Source organism: Cygnus olor, chromosome Z (genome assembly GCF_009769625.2).
Source record: "Cygnus olor isolate bCygOlo1 chromosome Z, bCygOlo1.pri.v2, whole genome shotgun sequence".
Lineage (NCBI taxonomy): Eukaryota > Metazoa > Chordata > Aves > Anseriformes > Anatidae > Cygnus > Cygnus olor.
Genome location: NC_049198.1, coordinates 15963790 through 15989949, shown reverse-complemented (window position 1 = coordinate 15989949; position 26160 = coordinate 15963790). Strand labels below are relative to the sequence as shown.

The window sequence follows — 26160 nt, the reverse complement described above, 5'->3', positions numbered from 1 at the left end:
CCTTATAACTCTGCGTAACTTATATATATCTTAACAGTCCTAGAGCAGACTCGCCTTTAAATAAATCATCTAGGAAACCACAATGTACCTACAATATAAGTTTACAACTAAGTAGTAAAAGATATCAGAAAATGGCATTTATTTCAAACTGTGTTGGCTAAGTAACGACAGTGGTCTTCTCACGAGTGAGAGTAGAAATGTAGCAGTACTTTCTGTCTCCCACCTTTACAGAAGTATGGAAGGGTTTCGATCAGAAGCGACCTCTGGCGGTCAACTAGTCACAGTATCATAGTATCATACAATAGCTTGGGTTGGTAGGGGAGCTTAAGGATCATCCAGTCCCAAACCCCCTGCCGTGGGCAGGGGCACCTCCCACTAGACCAGGGTTGCCCAAAGCCCCATCCAGCCTGGCCTTGAGCACTTCCAGGGGTGGGGCAACCACAGTTTCTCTGGGCAGCCTATTCCAGTGCCTTACTTTTGAGTAAAGAACTTCTTCCTAATGTCTAATCTAAATCTACTCTCTTTTAGTTTAAAGCCATTACTCCTTGTCTTATCACTACATGCCCTTGTAAAAAGTCTTCTCCAGCTTTCTTTTAGGCCCCTGTTAAGTATTGGAAGGCCACTCTAAGGTCTCTCCAGAGCCTTCTTTTCTCCAGCCGGAACACCAACTCTCTCAGTCTGTCTCCATAGGAGAGGTGCTCCAGCCCTCTGGTCATCCTCGTGGCCCTACTCTGGACTCATTCTAATAGCTACATCTATTGTGTGGTGGGCTATAGAGCTCAACATAGGACTCCAGGTGGGGTCTCATGAGAGCAGAGAGGGAGAATCACCTCCCTCAACCTGCTGGCCACGCTTCTTTTGATGCAGCTCAGAATACAGATGGCTTTCTGGGCTGCAACAGCACATTGCTAGCTCATGTTGAGCTTTTCTAGTTCAACACCTCCTGCAAGGGCTAACTTCAAAGTTTTACTCCATTCAGTTCTTATTCTAACCTTTCCTTATTAACATGTTCTGTCATGAAGTGTTTATGTTCAAGAAAAATGGAACCAGAAAATTTCACTCTGTTGATGGTTAAAACTGATTTATTATTATTTTCTTTAGGTTTCTCTTCTTTGTTTTTGTTTTTGTAAACACAAAGCATTCACACCTTCTGTTTTTTAGTAGACATAAACAAACATGAATATTAAATTAATATTTTATTCTCTGTACCACTGTAACCAGCAGCCATCACTCAGTCATAAACACAGGCCAGATCCTTGCCTCCAAACAATCTCATCTGAAAATACATAAAACTGTGAATAGAGCTGCCACTTGCAAGTTTGATGAGATACTGTTTTAGCAGTTATTTTTTCATGAAGGAACTGAGAAGTCATTTGAGCCTGAATTACCTGTCCAGTTGTGGTGCTACTAGTCACCTCCCCCAGTAACATTTTAAAATCATATATAGTTTTAATATATTAAAAAAAAAAATGAGATTTTTTTTTCTGTAGATGGGTTGTTAGTTATATTAAGTATGGTCAAGTATGGAATTACATGGTTCTGCACTTTCCCCAACATTTTATCCTACATTGTTTATTTTTCCACTTCTTACTATTTTGTTTGATGTTCTCATTTCTGTTCTATATTTTCAGTTTTACTACACACTTCCACACTTCTACTATGTATAAAAATTGTCTTGTCTTCATTGGCATTTCTAGACACAGAGTGCGCTTCCTCACTCCCAGAATTTTTTCCACTAGCAGAAGTCAATAACTAATAGGCTTTATACATTCATATACAGTAATGCAGAAGCCAGTGTATTACAATTGCTACTTTAGCAAAAGCTTCAACAGAGTCACTCCAAATTTATACCAGTGTAACTGAGACTACAATTTGCATTCTATTAACTGCAGCTGAAGCTTTTCAGAACAGCTTCCCAATAAAAAGCAAGTGACAGTGAAGTAAAGAACACAAAGTTAAGCTCCATCTGCAAACTAGCTCCTTGCTTCATTTTGTGGTACTCTAAAATAAGCATTTCCCTACTCCACTTTAGGCTTGATTTTCTTTTCCCCAAAAGCCAGGGAAATGAGACAGTGCTTATTTGAAGGAAAATCACTCTTCTTGCTCAAGGAAGGGCACTGCTTCAATTATATATGCATCTGAAAATCATGACACAAACACTTCTTCCATTCAAAGCCTTACACAGTATAAAGGGCAGCACCTGAATTTAAAAGTCATCATTTCTTTTCCATGGATCACAATGAAGAATCAACATCAGATTTAAACAACAGGAAGCAAGTTTTGAAGTTAACTCTAAGTGACACCAGGGAAAGTGATTATGAAGTTGTAGCAAATCATTAAAATTCATCTGTAAAAGCTCCACGGAAGTATTGTCATGCTCTTTTAAATCCTCCATCATTGATTTCAACATAGCATTCCCCTAGAATTCAGCTCAAGTACTGTACTCCATTTGTTCATGCTCTCACTCCGTCCCTCCTCCTGTCTGACAACCACATTATATATCATAACAAGTATTCTGTCCTCCATAGGAAACAATAATTGCAACATTAAAGGATGTTTTAAAACCACCTACCTCAAGACTGGTTCAAAATTAAATGCTTATTTCTGTAGACAGGAACTAAGCACATTTATTTTGAAGTATTGAAAGTACCTAAAAACTCCCTTTACTTTCCCTAATGAAATTCATTAGTCTCCTCCCAAAACACGATAGAAAGCTTTCAGTTTACTATAATGCCACATTCCTATTCCTCCAAATATTGCTAAAGTCTGCCAAGAGAAAAAATGAAATGTCAAAGAAAGTACCCAGTCATGAAGCTGAAAGAAAGTACACAGGCATGAAGTTGTAATAATCAAAAAAAATAACAACAAAAAAAAGCGACTTAAGTCCATTCAACTATTCCTCCTACTGTCTGAGATGAAGACAAAAAATACCTTTCCAGTCAGATACTATTAAAGGTTTTTAAAAATAATTGTTATGTTATCTGCATATTACAGTGTTTGATGTTCTGAAGGATACAGGAAAGGGGAAGTCACCTTGACCATCAAGTTGAATCTCATTTTCAAGGAGCAGTGAGTTGGGTATCTAGTTTGGAAGGATATATAAAGCTATAGGATATATAAAGCATTTGCTATCACATCTTAAATGTCATTGAACACTTTAACAAGCTAAGACGTAGGAAAGAATCAAAGCTATAGCCACCGAAAGAAAGAGGGAGACTTCTCAGTAACACTACTACCTTTGAATCTGCAGTAGCAGATACTTTGTTATATTAACTGTTAGCAGGACTAAGTGGTTCCTCCTGGGGATCTGTTCCTCCACTGACTTCAAAAGAGATGAAGCTACTACATAAGAACACTACACTTTATTCAAAGTGCCACCATTGGGCAAGGTAATTCTGCTCTCCATTAACTATTTCCAAAGTCTTCCTTAGCAACCATATCTAGACATCTAAAATTTCAGTTGAGGAAGTACCTTAAAAGCATGGTAGACATAAGAGTTCCCTGCAGTATTTACAAGCCTAAGCTGTCAGCAGTGACCCAGCTTCTATTGCGATTCACAAAGGAGGCTGCTGCCCTGGTTTTCATACCCAAGGTGGAACTCTGGATGCACAATTCAGAGCCACATACAAGTGCTTGCCCAGAAGTTTGGGAGAAGATGGGAATGTGATCTCAGTGGATGACTGATGATAGACAGTAAGGCTACAGAAGGCTGGAAAGCTCCAGCAAAGTGAGGAATAAACTTTTTCTTCCTCCCAGTCCTTTACCACGATACTACAGGCTCACCACTCATGCCCACCGCCCTACTCAGAGCACCCAAATGCTCCAGCACTTGCCTTTGTCTGGACATATACCTCTTAGCAGGCCTCTCTTTCATTCAGTCTTCTCCCTAGTTTGTGCCAGTAGGATCTTAATTGCAAGTCCAGAGGTGCTACATCATGGTAATTCATTGTTAGTATCAAATAAATATATTCATTGTTAATATTAGTTTAATATATTTCCAACTAACTAGTGGAGCTACACCACGAAATGGTAGAGTTCTCTATTTTTGGCAAAGTCAGGAGGGGGACCAGTAAAACTGCTGTCTTAGTCTTCCGGAGGGCAGACTTTGAGCTGTTCAGGACACTGGTTGGCAGAGTCCCTTGGGAGGAAGTCCTGAAGGGCAGAGGAGTCCAGGAAGGCTGGGCACTCCTCAAGAAGGAAATCTTAAAAGCTCAGGAGTGGTCTGTCCCCACGTGCCCAAAGATGAGCCGGCATGGAAGAAGACTGGCCTGGCTGAACAGAGAGTTGCGGCTAGAGCTTAGGAAAAAAAAAGAGGGTTTATGATCTTTGGAAACGAGGGCAGGCCACTCAGAAGGATTATAAGGATGTTGTAAGGATGTGTAGGGACAAAATTAGAAAGGCCAAAGCTCATCTGGAGCTCAATCTGGCTACTGCTGTTAAAGATAACAAAAAATGTTTTTTAAATACATTAACATGAAAAGGTGGACTAAGGAGAATCTCCATCCTTTACTGGATGCGGGGGGAAGCTTAGTTACAAGGGATGACGAAAAAGCTGAGGTGCTTAATGCCTTCTTTGCCTCAGTCTTTAGCGGCAAGACCAGTTGTTCTCTAGATACCCAGTACCCGGAGCTGGTGGAAGGGGATGGGGAGCAGGATGTGGCCCTCACTATCCACGAGGAAATGGTTGGCGACCTGCTACAGCACTTAGATGTACGCAAGTCGATGGGGCCTGATGGGATCCACCCAAAGGTGCTGAGGGAACTGGCGGAGGAGCTGGCCAAGCCACTCTCCATCATTTATCAGCAGTCCTGGCTGTCGGGGGAGGTCCCAGTCGACTGGCAGCTACCAAACATGATGCCCATTTACAAGAAGGGCCGGAAGGTAGACCCGGGATACTATAGGCCTGTTAGTTTGACCTCTGTGCCAGGGAAGCTCATGGAGCAGATTATCTTGAGTGTCATCATGCGGCACTTGCAGGGCAACCAGGCGATCAAGCCCAGTCAGCATGGGTTTATGAAAGACAGGTCCTGCTTGACAAACCTGATTTCTTTCTATGACAAAGTGACACGCTTGGTGGATGAGGGAAAGGCTGTGGATGTGGTCTACCTTGACTTCAGTAAGGCTTTTGACACCGTTTCCCACAACATTCTCCTCAAAAAACTGGCTGCTCGTGGCTTGGACTGGCGTGTGCTTCGTTGGGTTAGAAACTGGCTGGGTAGCTGGGATCAAAGAGTCATGGTGAATGGAGTTAAATCCAGTTGGAGGCCAGTCACTAGTGGAGTCCCCCAGGGCTCAGTGCTGGGGCCAGTCCTCTTCAATATCTTTATCAATGATCTGGATGAGGGGATTGAGTGCACCCTCAGTGAGTTTGCAGACGACACCAAGTTAAGTGCGTGTGTCAATCTGCTCGAGGGTAGGAAGGCTCTGCAAGAGCATCTGGATAGGCCGGACTGGTGGGCTGAGGCCAACTGTATGAGGTTCAAGAAGGCCAAGTGCCGGGTCCTGCACCTGGCAGGCACAACAACCCCAAGCAGTGCTACAGGCTGGGAGATGAGTGGTTGGAAAGCTGCCTGGCAGAGAAGGACCTGGGAGTACTGGTTGATAGTCGGCTGAATATGAGCCAGCAGTGTGCTCAGGTGGCCAAGAAGGCCAACAGCGTCCTGGCTTGCTTAAGAAACAGTGTGGCCAGCAGGGCTAGGGAAGTGATTTTCCCCCTGTACTCTGCTCTGGTGAGGCCACAACTCGAATACTGTGCTCAGTTTTGGGCCCCTCGCTACAAGAAGGACATCGAGGTGCTCGAGCAAGTCCAGAGAAGGGCAATGAAGCTGGTGAGGGGTCTGGAGAACAACTCTTACGAGGAGAAGCTGAGGGAGCTGGGCTTGTTCAGCCTGGAGAAGAGGAGGCTCAGGGGCGACCTTATAGCACTCTACAGGTACCTTAAAGGAGGCTGTAGCAAGGTGTGGGTTGGTCTATTCTCCCACGTGCCCGGTGACAGGACGAGGGGGAATGGGCTAAAGTTGTGCCAGGGGAGGTTTAGGTTGGATATTAGGAAGAACGTCTTTACTGAAAGGGTTGTTAGGCATTGGAATAGGCTGCCCAGGGAAGTGGTTGAGTCACCATCCCTGGAGGTCCTTAAAAGACGTTTAGATTTAGAGCTTAGTGATATGGTTTAGTGGAGGACTTATTAGTGTTAGGTCAGAGGTTGGACTAGATGATCTTGGAGGTCTCTTCCAACCTAGATGATTCTGTGATTCTGTGAACTTAATCCCTTCAGCAACTATTTGCAAAGTCATCATTTTTATACCATAATCTATCCTCTCCTGTGAAGACATATCTGTTCATAGTTTGAAGATTCACAATTCACTTTTACTCTACTTAGCTCAGTTTCTTTTAGGAGATAAAAAGACTTCTGCTTTCCCAATTGTTTCCTTACATTGTTTGGCTCAACTGGTACTCAGTGAGGTGTTCCAGTCCACCTGCCCTTTCCTTGATATCTTTTAATGCAGATGATAAAATGGCAACATCACACTTGACATTTAAACTTCAGTCCCAATTGCTTCTAGTCATCCACAGATTCAGGGTATTGCAATGGTTTGCAACAAAAATACAGTTGATTTATTTAAGCCATAATTCTTTGTGCACATATGACATTTTCAGAAAAGCCCAGTAGGTATGTCTCCAGAGAGGGCAAATGTCCAAACACACTGACATTATGTTGATTTTGTTTAGTCTTCTCAATGCCATTCCAGCCATGTGCTAATTCAACTCATGGTCAACATAATACTATGCTTACAAGAATGAAAAGCAGCACTCTTCAGAATTTTTGTACTTTCAAGAGCAAGTCTGCTTCATTTAGTAGATTTATATTTTAATGAAATCTTGCTGAACTTTTTCTAAAGGTGGGTGAGCACTTTTAGAAAAATCGTCAAAATATTCATGCACCTTAGGAACCTAGATTCAAATTCCATTATAATTAACATGATTTAAGCATCTAACCTGTTTAGATGCTTCAAAAATCCTAATGGAAACCTATCTTGCTCCAAGTATGTACATATTTTTTCTAAAACATCCAGTCCAAAATTATGTTCATCAAGAATAACATGCTATGAAGAAAAAACATTAAATTATGGTTTATTACTTTCAAAAGTATATAAAGTCAAGTAATAGTGAAAATCCCATGTGTGGACCCAGTTACACCCTTAAATCTTATTCCCCTACCAAGGAGAGAATCTCAATTTCTCTTTATGCTCTTGGATAATTTATCTAAACAGGTATTACATCCCTCACTTCTCCTCCATCCTATTTTGATTTCCTTATCAACTTGAGAAACTTTCCATGGCAGGGTCTGCCTGTGTATTTACACAGGATTTCCCAAAGAGTTTGTTTGGGTATATCTGCCCTATTAAAACAAAAACAAAATTTGACATGAGCTTCTTAAGAGCAGATAGATTATAGCCAGATATTATTCACACAGGTAAAACCCTACATACCTCCATCAAGAAGGGCATCCTACTATGGTAGTTATCAGGAGCATTCAGGAAAAGCTTGAATTCAATACCTATGCTTATATACAGAACAAAGCACCTACATACATCTACAGACAACACAGGCTGAGTCGCCACTGCCTACTGTTGACTTCCAGGAGCGACAAGACAGTTTGGCATGTCAGAGCTCTAGTGTAAAGAATTACTATACTTTTAGGTATACTGCAAGGTCCCTGCTTGGCATCACAGGCAGGCCTCCTGCCTACCCACCTTGCCTCCTCAGGTGCCCTTACACAATAGGTTTGAGGCCCTGGAGCTAGAGGGACAGGGTGTTGATGATGTGGGGGAAAGTCCACACAGGAGGCTGAGCTCAGAGGCAAGTCTGCTTTGTAATGAAGAAGTAGATAAACAATTCAACATAGAACCTTAACTTCACTATCAGCATCTGCCAGAAAAGGAATATATAAAAATAGGAATATGTAAAGGAATATATAAAATAAAAGACTTCTCTTCTGCTGAAACTGTTTGCAGCTCTATATCGAGTGAAATTTGTCTTCTCTGAGTTAATGCACAAACATGGATGGCCAGAAGAGAGGACATCCAGGCCCAGATTTTAGTGGTAGACTTGGCCATGCTAGGTTAACAGTTGGACTTGATGATCTGAGAGGTCTTTTCCAACCCATATAATTTTATGATTCTGTGGAATTCTTGGTTCTATGGTTTATTCCTTAATCCTATGACTCACACCTGAGGGGCAGCTCCTCAAGTCTGTTCTTAATATATGTTTTATTTCCATGAAAAGTGATCAGACAATCAAATTCTTAACACTACCTCATCATTGCTTCTTATTTTATTAAAGAAACTGATCCTCTTTTGCTTTTTCCAATAGTGAAAATAAATCAAACCTGCCAAGATATCCACTCTGCTAATATCATAAGCAATATCTCCAGTCAGAATTCCAATGGGATGTTTAAGTTAGATTCCCAATATTTGGTTGCTTAACTGGAAAATGACTAAATTTGACCTAGACTACCCTACTTTTCTATTCAATCTTAGCAGTGTTGTGAAATTCACCAAGGTTATTCCCTTCTATTTTTTTCATAACAGATTTAAATATATTTTTTAAAAGAACATTGAAGCCAAACAGTCTTTTCTGATGCTAATACACTATCTACTGCACATATTTTCTGATTCTTCCTCATATTGTCTAGCCTGCTGTCTGTGCCATGACTTCAGTAACTCATGACCATTCAACACCTAGCTGGAGTTCACTTTCAAAGCTCAGATGCATTTGAGTTGGATACTTTAGCTCGTTCATAAGTAGGAAAATCAGAAACTGTGAGAGTTGGATAAAAGTTGAGATTAACCTAGAATTACTTACAAAATTGTTTTACAAATAATCTGGGCAACATGAAACAGTATCAAGTCTTTTAAAAGGTAGTTGAAGGCTCCTGTAGATTCCTATAATTCTTCAGAAGAAACAGTTATAAATATCCACTCCAGCTGATCAACAATGATCCTTCCACCATTTTGCTAATACATACAAATACACACACATACAGACACACAAACACATACACACAAATAGCTTTACTTATAGCAGAGCAGATCAAAGATACTGCTACATGGTGTTCAAGCATTCAATAAAACTAATCAGTTTTAGCCTTCAATTCATTGCACTAACCTTCATGGAAGTTTGTTAGTTAGCAGTCTTTACTATTTCCTTTAATCATCCACTGTTTGCATGAGATGTACTTCATATTAGAGAAATGTTTTTAAAAGGATTTAAAAAAAACGAACAATTTGAGTCATTCTATTTTTACCAAATTTCTGCATGTGTAATCTACCTGTGTAGTCCCAGGAAACAGAAATGAGAGAAAAAGCACAGGGTCAGAAATAATGCACTTCTATATGACTGATGTCAACCCAGTGAAAACACCAACAGAAGCAAAATACACCTGCTACATTCTTCCTAAAACTGTGCCTAAAACTGTGAAATGGCAAAGATAGTATTTTTAAAGCCTATTTGGCCTGAAAGCTTGCAAAAGAAGCCCTTTGGAGGAAAAGGGAAAATATATATATATATATATACCTTCTGCGCTGTTTATTCAGATATACAGCAAAGGTGACCAAACTCATGCAATAAATTGCATTCTACACATTTTTAATGTCTCATCTATGCACTGATCACTAATTGTATTCTCACGGAATCAAAGGATGGTTAAAGTTGGAAGGCATCTCATCCACCCACCCTCCTTGGGCAGGGCAACTTACAGCAGGTTGCCCAGGTCTGTCCAGTCGGATTTTGAGTTATCTCCAATGTCAGAAACTCTTGGATCAACCTGTTCCAGTGATCAATTATCATTATTGTGATAGACGACAAGAATGTTTGTTCATTATTTTGCTACCTTAAGGGAACAAAGGGAGTTGTCCAAACAGTGGCTGGAATGCTGAGACATCCCCCAGACACAGGATATCTCAGATCCATGGCTGAGAGAACATTGTGTAAATAGTGGGTTGCTAAACCGATAACGTACTCCCCTGTCTCGAGGACTAATATAACCAAATAAGGGAGAGAGAGAAGGACGGCAGCCTTCATCCGTGCGACCACCAGAGGGACAGAGACAACAGAGACGAGACGACCCGTAGCAACAATTGACGCAGCTGCAAAGAAGAAAGCCACGGAACCCGGAAGAGCTTGATGATAAAAAGGGACTGCAAAAGGGGGAAGGTGCATGCCGCTTGGAGGAGCACGAGTTCCCCCGGCCGCCCAGCGCTGTTTTGCTTGTTGATCGCTTACTCAATAAATTGATTGACTTAATTCAAATTTTCTCTGACTAAGAGTAATTTATAACAATTATAGTAATAATAATAATAAAAAATTTATACAGAATTACTTGTATTTCAGTCTGTGGCCATTTCCTCATGTCCATTCACTAGATAGCACTGAAAGCTCAGTCTTCCTGGTGGCAGAGCTCAAGGAGGAGATGGAGAGATTAAGAACTATCAGGGAGTGTGAGCAGGAGTTAAACTGGTGGAGTCACTCCCTGCCATGCCTGAGAGAAAGGCACCGGGGCAACACACCCCAAATAGTGGTGGACCCCCTGCCCTGTCGCTGTCGGACAGATGAAGGGGACCTGAGAGATGGAGAGGGATGGAAACAGGTCCCTGCTCAGCATCGCAGGCAGGCCTCCTGCCTACCTGCCTTGCCTCTCCAGGTGCCCTTACGCAATAGGTTTGAGGCCCTGGAGCTTGAGGGACAGGGTGTTGAGGATGTGGGGGAAAGTCCAAACAGGAGGCTGACTAGGGCGAGGAAGTCGACTCCACGCCTCAAGACTGCTTCCACCAAGAAGGAAAGAAGGGTAATTGTTGTAGGTGACTCCATTCTGAGGGGAATGGAGGGCCCCATATGTCAGCCTGATCCTACCTGTATGAGAAGTCTGCTGCCTACCTAGGGCCTGGGTCAGGAACATTACCAGGAAACTTCCTGACCTTGTTCAGCCCTCCAGTTACTACCCCTTAGTGATAGTTCAGGCTGGCAGTGATGAAACTGCTGAGAGAAGCCTGAAGGCTATCAAAAGGAACTTCAGGGTACTGGGGTGGTTACTGGATGGAGTGGGTGCACACGTGGTATTTTCCTCTGCCTCTTCAGTGTTAGGTATATTGAGCAGACCTGGATGGTCCGGCTGATTAATACATGGCTGAGAGGCTAGTGCCATCGCAGGAATTTTGGGCTTTTTGATCACAGAGAGGTTTACTCGGCACTTGGCCTAAATGCTGCCGATGGGTCCCACCTGTCCCAAAGGAGGAAACAGATTCTAGCCCAGGAGCTGGTGGAGCTCATTGAGAGGGCTTTAAACAAGGTATGATGGGGGACTGGGGGGAAATGAGACTTGATAGAGATGAGCCTGAGGGAGCAGTGCTAGTGTTGGGGGTGAGGGCAATGACGCAAGTGAAGTGCTGCTAAAACCAATGTACACAGCATAGGCAACAAACAGGAGGAGCTGGAAGCCATTGTGTGGCAAGCAAACTATGACCTAGTTGCCAATACTGAAACATGGTGGGACCACGCCCATGACTGGAGTGCTGCAGTGGATGGCTACAAGCTCTTCAGAAGGGACAGGCAACTAAGGAGGTGCGGTGGTGTAGCTCTCTACATTAGAGAGTATTTCGATATTGTAGAGCTTGTGGATGGGAATCATAAGGTCGAGACCCTGCGGATAAGGATCAGGGTATTGGCCAACAAGGCAGACATCCTGGTGAGGACCTGATACAGACCACTAAACCAGGATGAAGAGACAGATGAGGCGTTCTATAAGCAGCTGGCAGAAGTCGCTCAATTGTCAGCACTTGTTCTCACGGGGGACTTTAACTTCCTGGACATATGCTGAAAATACAGCTGGACATATGCTGGAAGTACAGCCCCGAGGAAGCAGTCTTGGAGGTTCCTGGAGTGTATGGAAGAGAGCTTCCTGGCTCAGCTGGTTAGTGAGCCTGCCAGAGCGGGTGCTGCACTAGGCCTGCTCTTCACAAACAGAGAAGGCCTGGTGGGAGATGTGGTAGTAGGGAGCTGTCTTGGGCAGAGTGACCACAAAATGGTAGAGTTGTCTATTCTTGGTGAAGTCACAAAGTTACTGACCCCCCTGGGTCAGTAAAACTGCTACCTTGGACTTGCAGAGGGCAGACTTTGAACTGTTCAGGACACTGGCAGGGAGGGTCCCTTGGGAGTCAGCCCTGGAAGGCAGAGGGGCCCAGGAAGGCTGGAAGGCTCCTCAAGAAGGAAGTCTTAAAGGTGCAGGAGCAGGCTGTCCCCGTGTGCCATAAGTCTAGCTGGTGGGGAAGAAGACTGGTGTGGCTGAACAGGAAACTTTTGCTGAGTGTCTGGGAGAAAAAGAGAGTTTATGTCCAGTGGAAGAAGGGACAGGCAACGTGGGGAGTGTACAAGGAATTTCCTAGTGTATGCAGGGGACAGATCAGAAAGGCTAAAGCCCAGCATGAGCTCAACCTGGCCACTATGGTTAAGGATAACAAAAAATGTTTTTATAAATATGTTAATGACAAGAGGAGGACCAAGGAGAATCTCCATTCTTTACTGGATTCAGGGGGGAACATGGCTACTGAGGATAAGAAAAAGGCTGAGGTTCTTAATGCCTTCTTTGTATCTGTCTTTAATAGTCAGACCACTTATCTTTGGGGTACTCATCCTCCCAACCTGGAAGTCTGGGACGGGGAGCAGAATAAACCCCCCACAGTTCAAATGACAACAGTTAGAGACCTGCTGCTCCACCAGGACTGTCACAAGTCCTTGGGGCCAGATGGGATCCACCCGAGGGTGCTGAGGGAATTGGTGGATGTGACTGCTGAGCTCTTTCCATCATCTATCGGAGGTCATGGTCATCCGGAGAGATCGCAGATAATTGGAGATTTGGTAATGTGACGCCCATCTACAAGAAGGGTTGTAAGGAGGATTCAGGGAACTCCAGGCCTGTCAGCCTGGCCTCAGTGACACAAAAGGTGATGGAACAGGTCATCATGAATGCAATCATACAGCATATACAGGAAAGCTGGGGGATCAGGCCCAGTCAGCATGGGTTCATGAAAGGCAAGTCCTGCCTGACCAACCTCATCTTCTGTGACCAGATGACCCGCCTGGTGGATGAGGGAAAGGTTGTTGATGTAGTCACCTAGACTTCAGCAAGGCCTTTGACACGGCCTCCCCTAGTATTCTCCTGGAGAAGCTGGCAGCCCACGGCTTGGACAGGTACATGCTTTGCTGGGTTACAAACAGGCTGGATGGCTGGGCCCAGAGAGTGGTGGTGAACAGAGTAAAATCCACCTGGCAACTGGTCACCAGTGGTGTTCCCCAGGGGTCAGTGTTGGGGCCCATCCTCTTTAATGTCTTTATTGATGACTTGGGTGGGGGAGTTGAGTGCACACGCAATATGTTTGCAGATGATACCAAGTTGGGGGAAAGTGTTGATCTGCTGGAGGGTAGGAAGACCCTGCAGAGGGACCAGGACAGGTTGCATCAATGGCCAAAGGCCAGTGGGATGAGGTTCAACACAGCTAAGAGCTGGGTCCTGCTCTTTGGCCACAACAACTCCATGCAGCGCTACAGGCTTGGGGGAGAGTGGCTAGAAAGTTGTGCAGAGGAAAAGGCTCTGGGAGTGCTGGTGATGCTCACTTGAACATGAGCCAGCATTGTGCTCACATGCCCAAGAAGGCCAACGGCATCCTTGCTTGGATCAGGAACAGCGTAGCCAGCAGGACCAGGGAGGTGATCGTCCCCCTGTGCTCTGCTCTGGTGAGGCTGCACCTCGAGTACCGTGTTCAGTTTTGGGCCCCTCAGTACAAAGTTGTCGAGGCCCTGGAGCGTGTCCAGAGAAGGGCTATGAAGAGGGTGAAGGCCCTGGAACACAAGTCCTGTGAGCAGCTGAGGGAACTGCGGTTGCTTAGTCTGGAGAAGAGGAGGCACAGGGGAGACCTTATTGTTCTCTACAACTCCCTGAAAGGCAGGTGTGGGGAGCTGGGGCTCAGCCTCTTCTCACAGGTACCTAGTGATAGGACTAGAGGGAATGGCCTCAAGTTGTGCCAGGGGAGGTTCAGGTTGGAAATTGGGAGACATTTCTTCTTAGAAAGTAGTCAGGCATTGGAATAGGTTGCCCAGGGAGGTGGTGGAGTCACCATCCTTGGGGATGTTCAAGTAAAACTTGGAGCTGGTGCTTAGGGTCGTGGTTTAGTGAGTGATGTGGGTAGTAGGAGGATGGTTGGACCAGATGATCTTGAAGGTCTTTTCCAACCTTAATGATTCTATGATTCCTCACTCTTCACCTTCAGTTATTTATACCCATTGATAAGATGCCTCCTGAGTCTTCTCTCCTCCAGGGTAAACAATCCCAGAACTTGTTTTTTAAATCTCCAACTCCTGATCACCTCCAATTACCCAGAGAAATTTCTGCTGCGGAAATTGCTGCTAAAAACAGAAATGGAGCCTTCAGAGGCTGAAATTTAAACCTGCTCTGGGATACATGACTGACAAAAGCATGCATATTCGCAACACAGACGCTCTTGTCTTAGAAGCCACCAGTGAAAATGATCATGTATGTCCCTTGGGAGCAATGAATTGTACTTAATTTATTATAGGTTAAAGGAATATTAAATAAAGAGGAAGAAAGTTGTAGCAAGATTTCCTTTATAGGAGACATCAACTCTTCTTTCTATACAAAAGATTTAACCCACAAATGAAATCAAGCATAGCTTAGTAGGAATGAGACAGGAGATACAGAGAGGATTCTGTCGCATGATAAAACGTAGGTCAGTAAACTGGATTTTAAACAGTTATTAAAAGACCAAGAAGAAATACTGAACAGTAACTCAACATTTCAGCTAAAGATACAAACATCAAATTAGGCAGAACCCAATAAAAATAAATAAAATTAAAAAAAAAAAAGGGGAGAGGAAAGATTAAGAAATAATTGCAAATAGTTACAGGTAAACACAGTTGAGCAGATAATATAAAGCTGCCTGTCCTGTCTGGAAGAGCAACTATCTTTCCAACAGCAGAGGTTAAATAGCACTTAGTCCTACAGAGATTTTAATAAATAAGTAAAATAAAAATAAGTAAATAAACAAAAAAGCCTGTCAAGTGTCCTTCTACCTCTTTGCCTTTTTCAAAGATGTTTAGAAAGATTGTAAATAAGCTCCTCTTAGGGTATCTGGTACTGGTTATAAATGGCATAACCACTCATCAGTAAGTCCGAAGGTTTCATGATCCTGAAGTATGATTTCTGGCTCACTTAGAGCTCTTGAAGCCTGCAGTGGTTTTGTTGTTGTTTTTAATCGGTCTTCCCTGACTCGCAAAAAGTTTATCATATTCCCAACGTGCCACAGAAACTTATCAACCAGAGCCCAAAGCCCTCCAGATTTTATTTATGAATTTACATTTTCATCTGATCCTAAGTCAAAGTAAAGCAGGGAAAAAATATGGTGGATGTTAAGGCTTTGATTTATTCTGCGAAGGTATAATTTATTTATTTGAAATATTTATTTACCATCTCTGCAGCTGCACCTGGGAGTACAGGTTGTTTGCTCTCAGAAATATGCCATATTGGCCACCATGGCTATTCCATCTTTCATATGTATTGAGTCCATTTGGGGGATTCATTGTCATTATCTCTGAAACGAGGCTCACAGTTCACTGCTTCTGCAGCTTGGCTTCTTCTATTAGCATATTACTCAGCTTATTGACTATGCCCTGACAACTCCACAGATGCAAAAATAGATCTCATAAGTTAATCCATGACACCTACAAAGAGAAGATCAGTGCATTGGTGACCTCTAGACCTCTAACTGTAATACTCAAGTACAGTCAAATGTTGCACACAGAGCTTGGAAGACAGAGCCATTCCTCACAGGCTTTCCAAAAAGGGTGGCACCCAAGAATGGCAGTGCTCCCTTTCACACCCAAGTGAATTTGGCCGGACCAGAAAAATCTTCAAAAGCTGAGGAAAAAATTGTTGACCTCACAGAAACAGTCATCTTCAAATTCCAGCTTCAAGGCCAATGGATTAGTTATCAGGCTGAATAGCAAGGGAGACTTAAGATTGCCTTCCTCCACTTCAAATTAGATATAAATAAAAGCTGTCATTCCCTTTAATTTTAAATTCCTGTTCCTGTAGGAGTATGTACTGAGGTTCACAACATACAACAGACCTTTATTTGCATCACAACATGCATCAGTAAGTATTGCAGTAGTGTATGCTTCCTGTTTGTAATTATTCTTAGCCTATTTCTAGATGAGCTGTAGGACAGCCAAGTTTTCAAAGAAATTCAGTTATGAAAATTAATTTTGTAATGCTAACCAGGTAAACTTTACTTAATTTGTCACTGTAATAGAGAACAGCTGCAGCACAATAACCATTACTGACCTCAGATTGCTAACATCATCCAACAGTTTCATGGTCCAGGGTTTCTGGAATGTGAATAGGATGAGGTTCCTTAATGCTATCAGTAACCACTCCTGTGGCTAATTGGCCACAAAACACCAGCCCTGCCAGAAATTCCCCTTCAGGATCCTCTTGAAAAGTGCATCTCAAATTAAAACTGCCTAGACCTGTTTAAGCTCCTTCTCATATCTGTTATGTTCTTGATAAAAACCTTAACCCATATTAGATTCTCATACGCAGTACTACCTACACTTTCCATCCTTTTCCCAAAGCCGGCAAAAGGAGAAAAGTTCGCTATTCTCCCTGGTTTTTCTCCCTATTCTCTCGCTATTCTCTCGCTAGTCTCACAAATCCATTGTGGATTCGTTTCTATCAACATTTGGTATCGGCAAGGAATACCAAAGTAAGCTTAAGCAATGCAACCTGTCTCAGTGGCATTCTGGTACATTAAGTATGCAGAGTATGCAGTCATATGCTTCTTGCAACCAGCCTGATTTTGAAGTTACCTCAGGTTTTATCATTCCTAACTTACTTCATGGTCTCATTGTGAACTTGTTGATGTTCCATTTACTTTGAAACTTCTACACATTTGGTAAGTTTTTACTGCATGGAAAACAGCTCTCGTACAAATTCTTCTGCAAGATTTCTTGGGGTTTGCTATGCTTATTACTAGGTTTTGATCCTCAAGACGTTATTCATTCATACCAGACTATGCCTTGTGGTAACTTGGTGCAAAGTAGGCTGCCTTTGGTTACATCACTGCTTAAGGATGGCTCATTTTGAATGAGCTCTAGTATCACATGCATTGGAAAGAAACATCCATTGCTTCAGGGATGTCCGTACGTACAGACTCCACAGAGCCAGGAGGCCGAGATGTCAATAGACTTTCTCAGAAACAGCTGATTTCGAGAGTTGCTCGTCTCTGCAAAAACCTCTCAATGGTGCTTCAAAACAAGGCAAGCTTCATCTGCTTCTAAGATAAAAGGAACAGGGGTCTTTTATGACAATGTATCAGGAGAAAATTCTGTATGCCAAGCAGGTACTATAAGGCACTGAAGCTATTTGTCCAATCTACCCCCAGAGCTTGGTGTAATATGACTCTTGACAGATACAAGAAAGTTTCAGTCTTCCCATCTCCTCATTTCCACTTCACATTTTGTGGTGCTGCTTAAGCAGTTCAGTTCCAAGTCACCACTTGCAGTTCCATAATCAAAAAAAATGGGAAGTATAACATTTCAGATCATTCATTCACTTTAAGGGGATACAAGTTTTAAGATAGTTCAGTATTTAAAAAAAACACCTTGCTTCATTATGTAAATCCAAATCCTATTTTTAGATTTTTCCTTTTGATTTGAACCAACAGACAGAAACATAACCTAATACCAGGAAAAAGGATTCAAGTTCACAGATTTCCATCCTACCTCCTTTGAATTGCCTTTCTGTGTGTTAAAAAGCGAAATCAACAGAACAGAATGCTAAAGAATGCTGCTCCCACGGGACAAAGCAATAACATCACAAAGTTTCGGCTGAACAAAGCTCAAGAACAGGAATGCTGCAGCTTCTATGTTTTCTGCTTTTAAACACTTAGTAGTTATGCAACCTTAAAAAAGCTTTTATCAATGTACGGAAGCATTAAACACCGTGAACAGATGAGTACAAGATGAAAGATTGCTGTAGAAAATTGCATGCATTATGAGGCCTCAACTTCGCCAGTCAGTACAAAGAAGCAGAACAAAACCCATCACACCTTTTAATCTCTAGAAGGGAAAACAGTGCCACCCACTGCTTTTCCAGGGGATCTCCTTGCCTTTTGAGACAGCTGCAGAAAGCTGCACTTGGTACTTTGCAATTACAAAATAGCCACCTCCTGCTGTCTTGCCTTCCTCTCTCACTCCAAAACTGGGTTCTTCTACCAGGCTATGCGTCTACACCAATATTTCAGTCACTAGTAAAGCCGCACAAAGGAAAATCACCCTTCTGTGAACTTGTTCTACCACAGCTGGACCCTCAGGATAGACAAAGGCTGAATTACAGAAAAAAATTAATTTGTTTCCCCTGGGAGCAGGATTTTCTTTGATTTTACATCAGGTGTCCGCAGACATTACTTACAATGCAACATACACAGTTTCAAGCTCAAGGTGAAAAAACGTACCAGACCCATTTGTGAAGATTGTCTGCCAGGTCACAATATGCAAGTGTCTTTTGAGTGTTCTTCCATTCATTTTTTGCATCACCCCTTCATCACACCAGAAAACAAATGCTATCAGTCACCCACTCACAAGCTAGGTCATAGGTCACTCTTAAAACCAACATGCCTACTCAGTAGTTTACCTTCTGTTCCCGCTTGGAACAGGCAGGATTTTAATCCAAGGATAAACAAGGATCAGAATTAGAAATACTCAAGCTTTGCTAAACAAAAAAGAGTATATTACTTCTGTCAAAAAGAAACCTGTACTGAGGTACCCAGTCAGTGCCACGGCTGGGCGCATACTTCTAGATTACCTTTAACTGGTGAAGAAAGCGGAAGCCCTGTTTTTCCCCCAAAAGAGCAAAGCATCGATTACATAACTCTCTACAACTAACTAGTCTCTCATTAGAAAAATAATCTGCAAGCCAGTTCACAACATGAAGTAGGATCCCTGGTTGCTCGGTCTGAAGGACGCGCAGGCAAGTACTTCAGGCCAAGTCACATGTGATGCAGTACTCTCTCTACAAAAGCAAGCGGGACTCAATCATTTTTAACAATAACACTGGAAAAATAAGAGGTCAGTGGCAGCATACAGAACTACAGAAAATATGCATTTCACTATCTGAAAGCCAGATACCTTGTTAAGTATTCCTAAGCAGTCCTGACACTGTGGATCTTGTTATCAGGGATCCCAGTCATGTCTTTAGCTCAGCTGTGCTCTACTGGAAATAGCCAGAAGACATCCAGACAGCAGCAGTGACACACACCCTCAAGATATGCGCAGTTGAAATCAAGGTCCCATGCTAAGGGGAAGACATGCAGATTGCAAAATCATTTGAGAGTGCCCTCTGCAGTTCCTGAGGTGACAAGCACTAAAATGTGTACGCATGTTCATAAGAGAATCTTGATCTGCAAGCAAGTTTTATTGTGCTTGTACTACTGCTCAATAAATGCCTACAAATTTCACTAGACATGAAGCAGAAATGCCAACCATTCGCCACTAAAAAAATCACTTTCTATTCTGAGCTCAATTTCTCTTAAAAACATAAGAGCAATGAAGAATTCTTTTTTCAGGCACAAAATTAGCAGTTTTTCCACTGTACAGTTTCCAACTCGTAATGTGTTGCTGTGCAACCAAGAGAGCTCCTGGTGGAAACCATCCACACAACTTTGAATGAGGAATAATATGCTTTTCATGGTAAGTATACAAGGGGAAAAGGTATTCCAGACATTTATTTTTCAGTGTACAGTATAATACAGTTCAAGTCAAGAAATATGGACAAAGGTCATGAAATACATGTATTGTGTTTGCTAGACATAGTTGACTAAGAGCAAGGCATATTCCAGCCCGTACTCCACAGAGTTACAATGAAGTTCAGGCACGTGAACAGGAATTTTAGTTTAATGATTTACAGCTCTTTTGGTCTGTTTAACAGAAAACGAACCAACTGAAGCAGAACTTCATCATTAAAGCCTCTCACACTACCCTCTTCGACAACATCGTATAATGGCTTACTGTCTGTTCCCCAACAGATATTCTTCCGAGGGTTGTTTTTAACAGTTTCTACAGTTAACGCTAAAGTGTTCAGCTGGAAACAAAAGAAAGCAAAGTATTTTCCATCAGTCACTACTGCCTGTGATACAAAAGGACGCGTCACATCTGCTTCATTCCAGAATCCTGCAAAATAAAGAAACAACCCGAGTTACACAGGACTCAATTCTTATCGGCACTGATGTGATCTAACCACCCACCCACACCTTCTAGGATTTTTACACAAACAGGCATGCGATCCTGAAGTAAGACTGCTGACATTTTACTCTTCCTCTCACTGTAGTTTCCTTGAATTCACAGAGCTGAAAGAAGACACTGAGCCACTTAGTCACCTCATAAAATTCCTAAAATTACACCTAACACCCTTCTATCTAACGACTGAGGAGCAGCCAACTGCAGGACCGAGGTTTGGGCGGTATTACACAAGGAACTATGTTTCTGCATAATTAATTCTCCCGGATTGAAAGCACTCAAAGGCAAAGTTTTAAATAACTCCCTTGAATAAGCTCTGCTTCTTTCACTGGTTCAATTAAATCTTTAAGGACCTGCTTAAAGGACGGCCTTCAGAAGAAAAAGCACAAAAAATGACTGCATGAGAGAAAAGGTCAGAGAACATTAGAGCAGGCGTTCATCATGAGGACAGGATGACTTTTACAGACTGAATGTCTTGTAGTCCCAAAGCTGGGAAAAAATAAAAAAACCTTGAAGAAAATAGGGAGGCCTGTAGCTTGTATACTCTTTCAATAGCTTGTGTAGTCTTTTAGCTGAAAGTAAGAGACAGGTAGCAGAAGCAAGGAAGATAAGGGATAAAAGGTTAAAAACAAGGAGAAAAACAGCTCCAGGCTGACCAATAGTAGCCTTTTGCTCATTAAGGGTCATTTACATATTAAAAATCACACCCATCAAAATGATGATGTGTGGTAATGTGGGATTTGGTGTTTCCCCCCGCTGTTCCTCTGTAATGCGCAAGCTCAGTAGAGAAAAGTTAAGCTATAGCTATAACAAGATAAGTAATAGCTAATCAAAAGTAGCCAAGGAGATAGTTTTCACAAGTTTGCTGTGTACAAATTACGGTGATTCGAGTCAGAGGTGTGCTTGCTTTGCAAAAGATCGCCAAGCATCTGACCCTGCAGAGTTATATATCTAATTATTTAATTAAAAGACCTTTATGTGGATTCCAACTGTGTGCTTATTGGCGCGGCATACCGGGCACCAACCTATGGACAACAGTCTTACCTTGATACATTGCTTGAGCTGCTGTCCACGCAAAGAGACTTGCGACACCATTAGCTCGATAAACAACTTCAATCTGATCCTCAAGGTTCGCTATTTCAAACCTCTCCCTTTTGAGTTTATCAGGAATCAGGTGAAACTGCGTGTGGCCATAACAGCACGGGTCTGCTACCTTTGACCCTGTGACCACCCCAAAAGAAAACAAAAATGAGGAGGCAGTGTCACACAACGTTCTTTATGATGCACACAAACAAGATTTTACTGTCAAGCTCCAAGCAGATCAAAGTTAAGACCTGTACCGTAGAGCCTCGTAAGTGCAGAGTCATCCATTTCTCTGTGAGAATGGAGGGCTTGCTGAGTCCAAAAGATAACATACACAAATGTCTCTGAAGGATATGCATCAGCTCAAGTCCAGCTTTTCTACTAAGTTTCTGTTCAATTCCACTCCTTCAGATCAATCCTGAGACAGAGCAATACATGCTCAAGAGGATGCTACTCCCCATTACGTAAGTGACATGGAATCTTTATTGAGATTCACACGCTATATATAATAATTATAAGAAAATAAATATAAACGCTCTCTCTGCTGAGAGAAGGTGAAAGGTCAGGGTTGTTTTTTTCCTTTCAAAAAGTAGTTAACATTTCATGACTGGAAACTCTTACCTATAAATACCTTGTTTTCATACTGCTTTTTGAACAGTGGCAGTTTGGACGGTTTGTGATCAATAACGGGAACATCTCCAAGGTCTGACTCCAGCGGTACAATCTTGAAGAAAGCAGAGGAAAGAACAGCCACCCCATAAGTCGTGCTTCTGACATCTGGCTTCACGTCATACCCCGTTTCTTGACTAGACACCAGAAAATACAAGTTTTCCTTACACACACCATATACATAATTTATTTACTGAAATCAATGAACACTATTTTTGCAAGAGAACCTCCTGTCTCACAACAACTGCTAGTACATGCTTGTTATAATGACGTTTGAGTTTTCTGCAAATTATAAACGACATTGCATGAAATGGTGCTAAGATGATCAGCAACATTTCTAACAGCAAACTAACCGGAACCACCAGGCTGAGCTCACTCTCCCTCTTGCTGGCGTGCTATGTTACGTGTTAAGGGGCACTGCATAATTCAAAAAATACAATAGGTGCCCATGCACCTTAAGCGCTATTAGCGGGTAACAGAGCTTGTATTCAAATTGTCTTTCTGCCCCAGTTTTGGCTTTTATTGCCCAGACACTTGCTTCAAGATTTTGAACATCTGACCCTAATAACCTAAACACTGTACAACCACTTTCTCAAGAAATGCTCAGCATCAACAGAAAGCAGAGCGTGGGTTTCGTTGTGCAGCAGAAATGGGGCAATGGAGACCCTTACAGTTGCTATACAGGTAGCATTCTGCAAAACTAGAAGAAGAGGTAAGGATATTGAATCAGCTCCCAGAAAACTCAGCATTCAAGAAAACAAGAGCCTTTAGTGGGTAACAGAGCTCACATTCAAACTACGTATGCTCTCTCCCACTCCAGTCCTTTCATCTCCGTTTCTCTCATCACCTTAAATTCTGAGAAGAGGACCTTGCCCATCACATTTCTCACTCTTGATTCCACTTATTCGTACAAGCACAAAAGAAGTTAACAGCCCCAGGCACCTAAGGGCAACAACGCATACGCAACATACGCACAAGAATGATCAAGCTGAAGTTCAGAACACCATCCCACTATCTGAAAAGCACTTAACACGGCAAGGCATAAGAGCATTATCATTTGAGAAACACACCAATGCACTCATTATACAACTGATTAAGCAGCTCCTCCACATAATACTATCACCACCAGCAACACATGCTACAGCATAGCTCCGGCAGCAGTCAGAAGCTGAAGTGAAAATACACATTAGTAAGTTGCTGTTGAAAATATCCACACCTCTGGAAGTTGCTTTGGTACACGCAGCTGGAGGTGCGGCTTATCATCTATCTGAAACCGCACAGGATCGACTCTACCTTTTCGATGTCCGTGCACAACAACCTCCTCACCGTGATGCCAGTAGTAGTTAACCTCAGGATTTAGGTCTGAAACAGAACAAAGAGGGAGAGGCATACAGAGATCACCCGTCTGCATTTTCAGCCACCCCAATTCTGCTCTGTAGCTGCAGCAAAATGGGAGAACCACAACCCACTTATACATGTCAGCAGCAACGATGTGAAACAACGTCCCTGCTGATGGACAACAGGCAGCGACACCAAGCACGCTCATGCAGACAGAGCCCACCGCCCAGCCCCACCGCCTAGCGTGCCTGTAGAATCATAGAATCATTAAGGTTGGAAAAGACCTTCAGATCATCTAGTCCAACCACCACCCTACTACCAATGTCACCCACTAAACCATGCCCCTAAGCACCACGTCCAGCCTTTCCCTAAACACCCCGAGGAACGGTGACTCCACCACCTCCCTGGTCAACCCGTTCCAAGGCCTGACTACTCCTTCTGAGAAGAAATGTCTCCAGATTTCCAACCTGAACCTCCCCTGGCACAACTTGAGGCCATTCCCTCAAGTCCTGTCGCTAATTATCTGAGAGAAGAGACCGACCCCCAGCTCCCCACAACTTCCTTCCAAAGAGCTGTGGAGAGCAGTAAGGTCTCCCCTGAGCCTCCCCTTCCCCACACTAAACAACCCCGGTGCCCTCAGCCGCTCCTCAGTTCCCTCGCCCTCGCCCGCCCCCGCTCCGCACCAAGAGACGAGGCCGCCAGCAGCGGGTTGCGGCCGCACAGGGAGGCGGCGAGGGAGGAGACGAGCTGCGTGAGGAAGGGGCCGGGCGTGTGCTCCTGGTCGCGGTAGAGGAACGGCCGCCGCTTGTTCTGGTAGAAGCTCTCCTGCAGCAGCGCGTCGCACGCGAGCGAGCGCAGCGCGCCCAGGTCCAGGTCCGCGTCCGCGTCCGGCGCCGCTCCCGCCGCGGGCCCCGGCTCCTCCGCGGCCTCCGCCGGCGGCGGCAGCCCCGGCACGAAGACGGTCCTGGTGAAGCTCCGGTACCAGCGGTCGGCGTTAAGGGCGAAGGTCTGCGGGTGCACCGTGTACTTGGGCCGCTGCAGCTTCCCGTACAGCCGCAGCTTCTCCTCGATCGAGGCCGCCTCGTGCACCTGCCGGTGGAAGTGCTCCAGGCGCCGCCGCCGGGCCGCCTTGCTCCTGGCCGTGTGCGAGGCCACCACGGGCGGGTAGAGCGGCCCGGGCGGCGGCGGCACGGCGGGCTCCTGCGAGAACCAGCGCCGGCCGAGCCGCAACAGCCGGCAGCCGCCGGGCGCCGCCATCTCGCAGCGCCGCGGGGCAGCGGAAGGGCGCGGGGCGGGGACCGCGCGCCTCGGTTGGGCGCCGGGCTCCACGTGACCGGGGCAGCCCTCCAATCGGCGCGCTCCCCAACAAAGGGCTGCCGGGAAGCGAAGGGAGCGGCCTTCCCGGGAGGCACGCCCGGGTCCTCCCGGTAGGACGGCGCAGGGTCTGTGCATGCGCCGCGGCCTTCCCTCTGGCTTCCCGGGACGGGAACTACAGCTCCCAGGAGGCACTGCGGGAGGAGCGGCGGCGGGCCTACTTCTGGGCTTTGCCCCGCCCCTCAGCCGGCCACTGTCCCCCGCGGCACTGAGCCGTGTCGGGGTGTTCGCACGGGGCATAGAGGGGAGCTCAGAGACCTCCCCAGTTCCAACCCCGTGCCGTGGGCAGGGACACCTGCAGCCTGTCACGTTCCCCAGGGCCTCACCAAACTTGGCCTTGAGCACCTCCTGGTCCCCGCTACCGAAACCTGTCCATATAAACCCGCTACACTGGCCCCGGGACAGAGCCCTGCGGAACACCGCTTGTGACCGGCCTCCAGCTAGATTTAACTGCATTCACCACAACTCTTTGGGCATGGCCAAAGACAACGTGCATTCTGTTTCTCCATCCCTTCTACTTTGTTTTTTTTTGTTTCTTTTTAAACTACACATTCATCAACCTGAGCTATCTCATGAAAGTTTACCTGGCTGCTGTCCTTTTTATTCGCCAGTATTGTTAACATGTAGACTGCCTAGTGGTAGGGAGGGTACTTATGGGTGCAATTAGGGTAGAAGAAACACTATATAGCATAGATAATCTACTCCCCCTCCTAAGCTTCAACCTAGCTTTCTGCTGAATTGCTGGTCAGAAGTTGTACTTGGCATAATTCTTGGAATATGTGACAACGATTGAAAAAGATCTACTAGAAGAGGGTAGATTTAGATTAGGTTTTGGGCGGAACTTCTTTACTCAGAGGATGATGAGGTACTGGAACAGGCTGCCCAGAGAAGCTGTGGATGCCCTATACCTGGAAGTGTTCAAGGCCAGGCTGGATGGGGCTTTGGGTGACCTGCTCTAGCAGGAGATGGCCCAGACTAGAGCAGGGAGGTTTGAATTAGGTTATCTTTAAGGTCCCTTCCAACCCAAACCATTTTATGATTCTGTGAAAAGCAATGTTTGGGGCTGAGATTTTCAACTACACTAATGCATAGGCAGTCAAAAGCTGTCCTTTGGTTATAACTGACATGGTGCTTATAAAAGAGAGGTTTAAATGTTAAGTTTCATCCCGGTTATGTGTTGGGCATTTAAGGGGATCACTTGTTTGATTTTGAATCCAGCCACCCTCTTCACCAGAAGGGATGAGATGTGATCTAATTAAAATGGGAGAGTCATGATGTGAGTTAGAGGATTTTAAAGTCTTCTGTTTGTCATATGCATAACTTCTCCTCAGCAAT

At 44.1% G+C, this 26160-nt stretch overlaps 1 protein-coding gene across 1 annotated transcript; it reads right to left on the bottom strand.

Annotated features, from left to right (window-relative positions):
• Window positions 1–19832: 19832 nt before the first annotated feature.
• LOC121061865 (39S ribosomal protein S30, mitochondrial-like) lies at window positions 19833–24732 on the bottom strand. Its single transcript, XM_040541289.1, has 5 exons — window positions 24135–24732; window positions 23330–23475; window positions 22066–22168; window positions 21406–21582; window positions 19833–20295 (listed from the first exon to the last, which is right to left on the bottom strand). Exons 1-5 carry the CDS (start codon window positions 24706–24708, stop codon window positions 20027–20029), a joined length of 1269 nt encoding a protein of 422 aa, XP_040397223.1. The 5' UTR covers window positions 24709–24732; the 3' UTR covers window positions 19833–20026.
• Between the last annotated feature and the right edge of the window lie 1428 nt (window positions 24733–26160).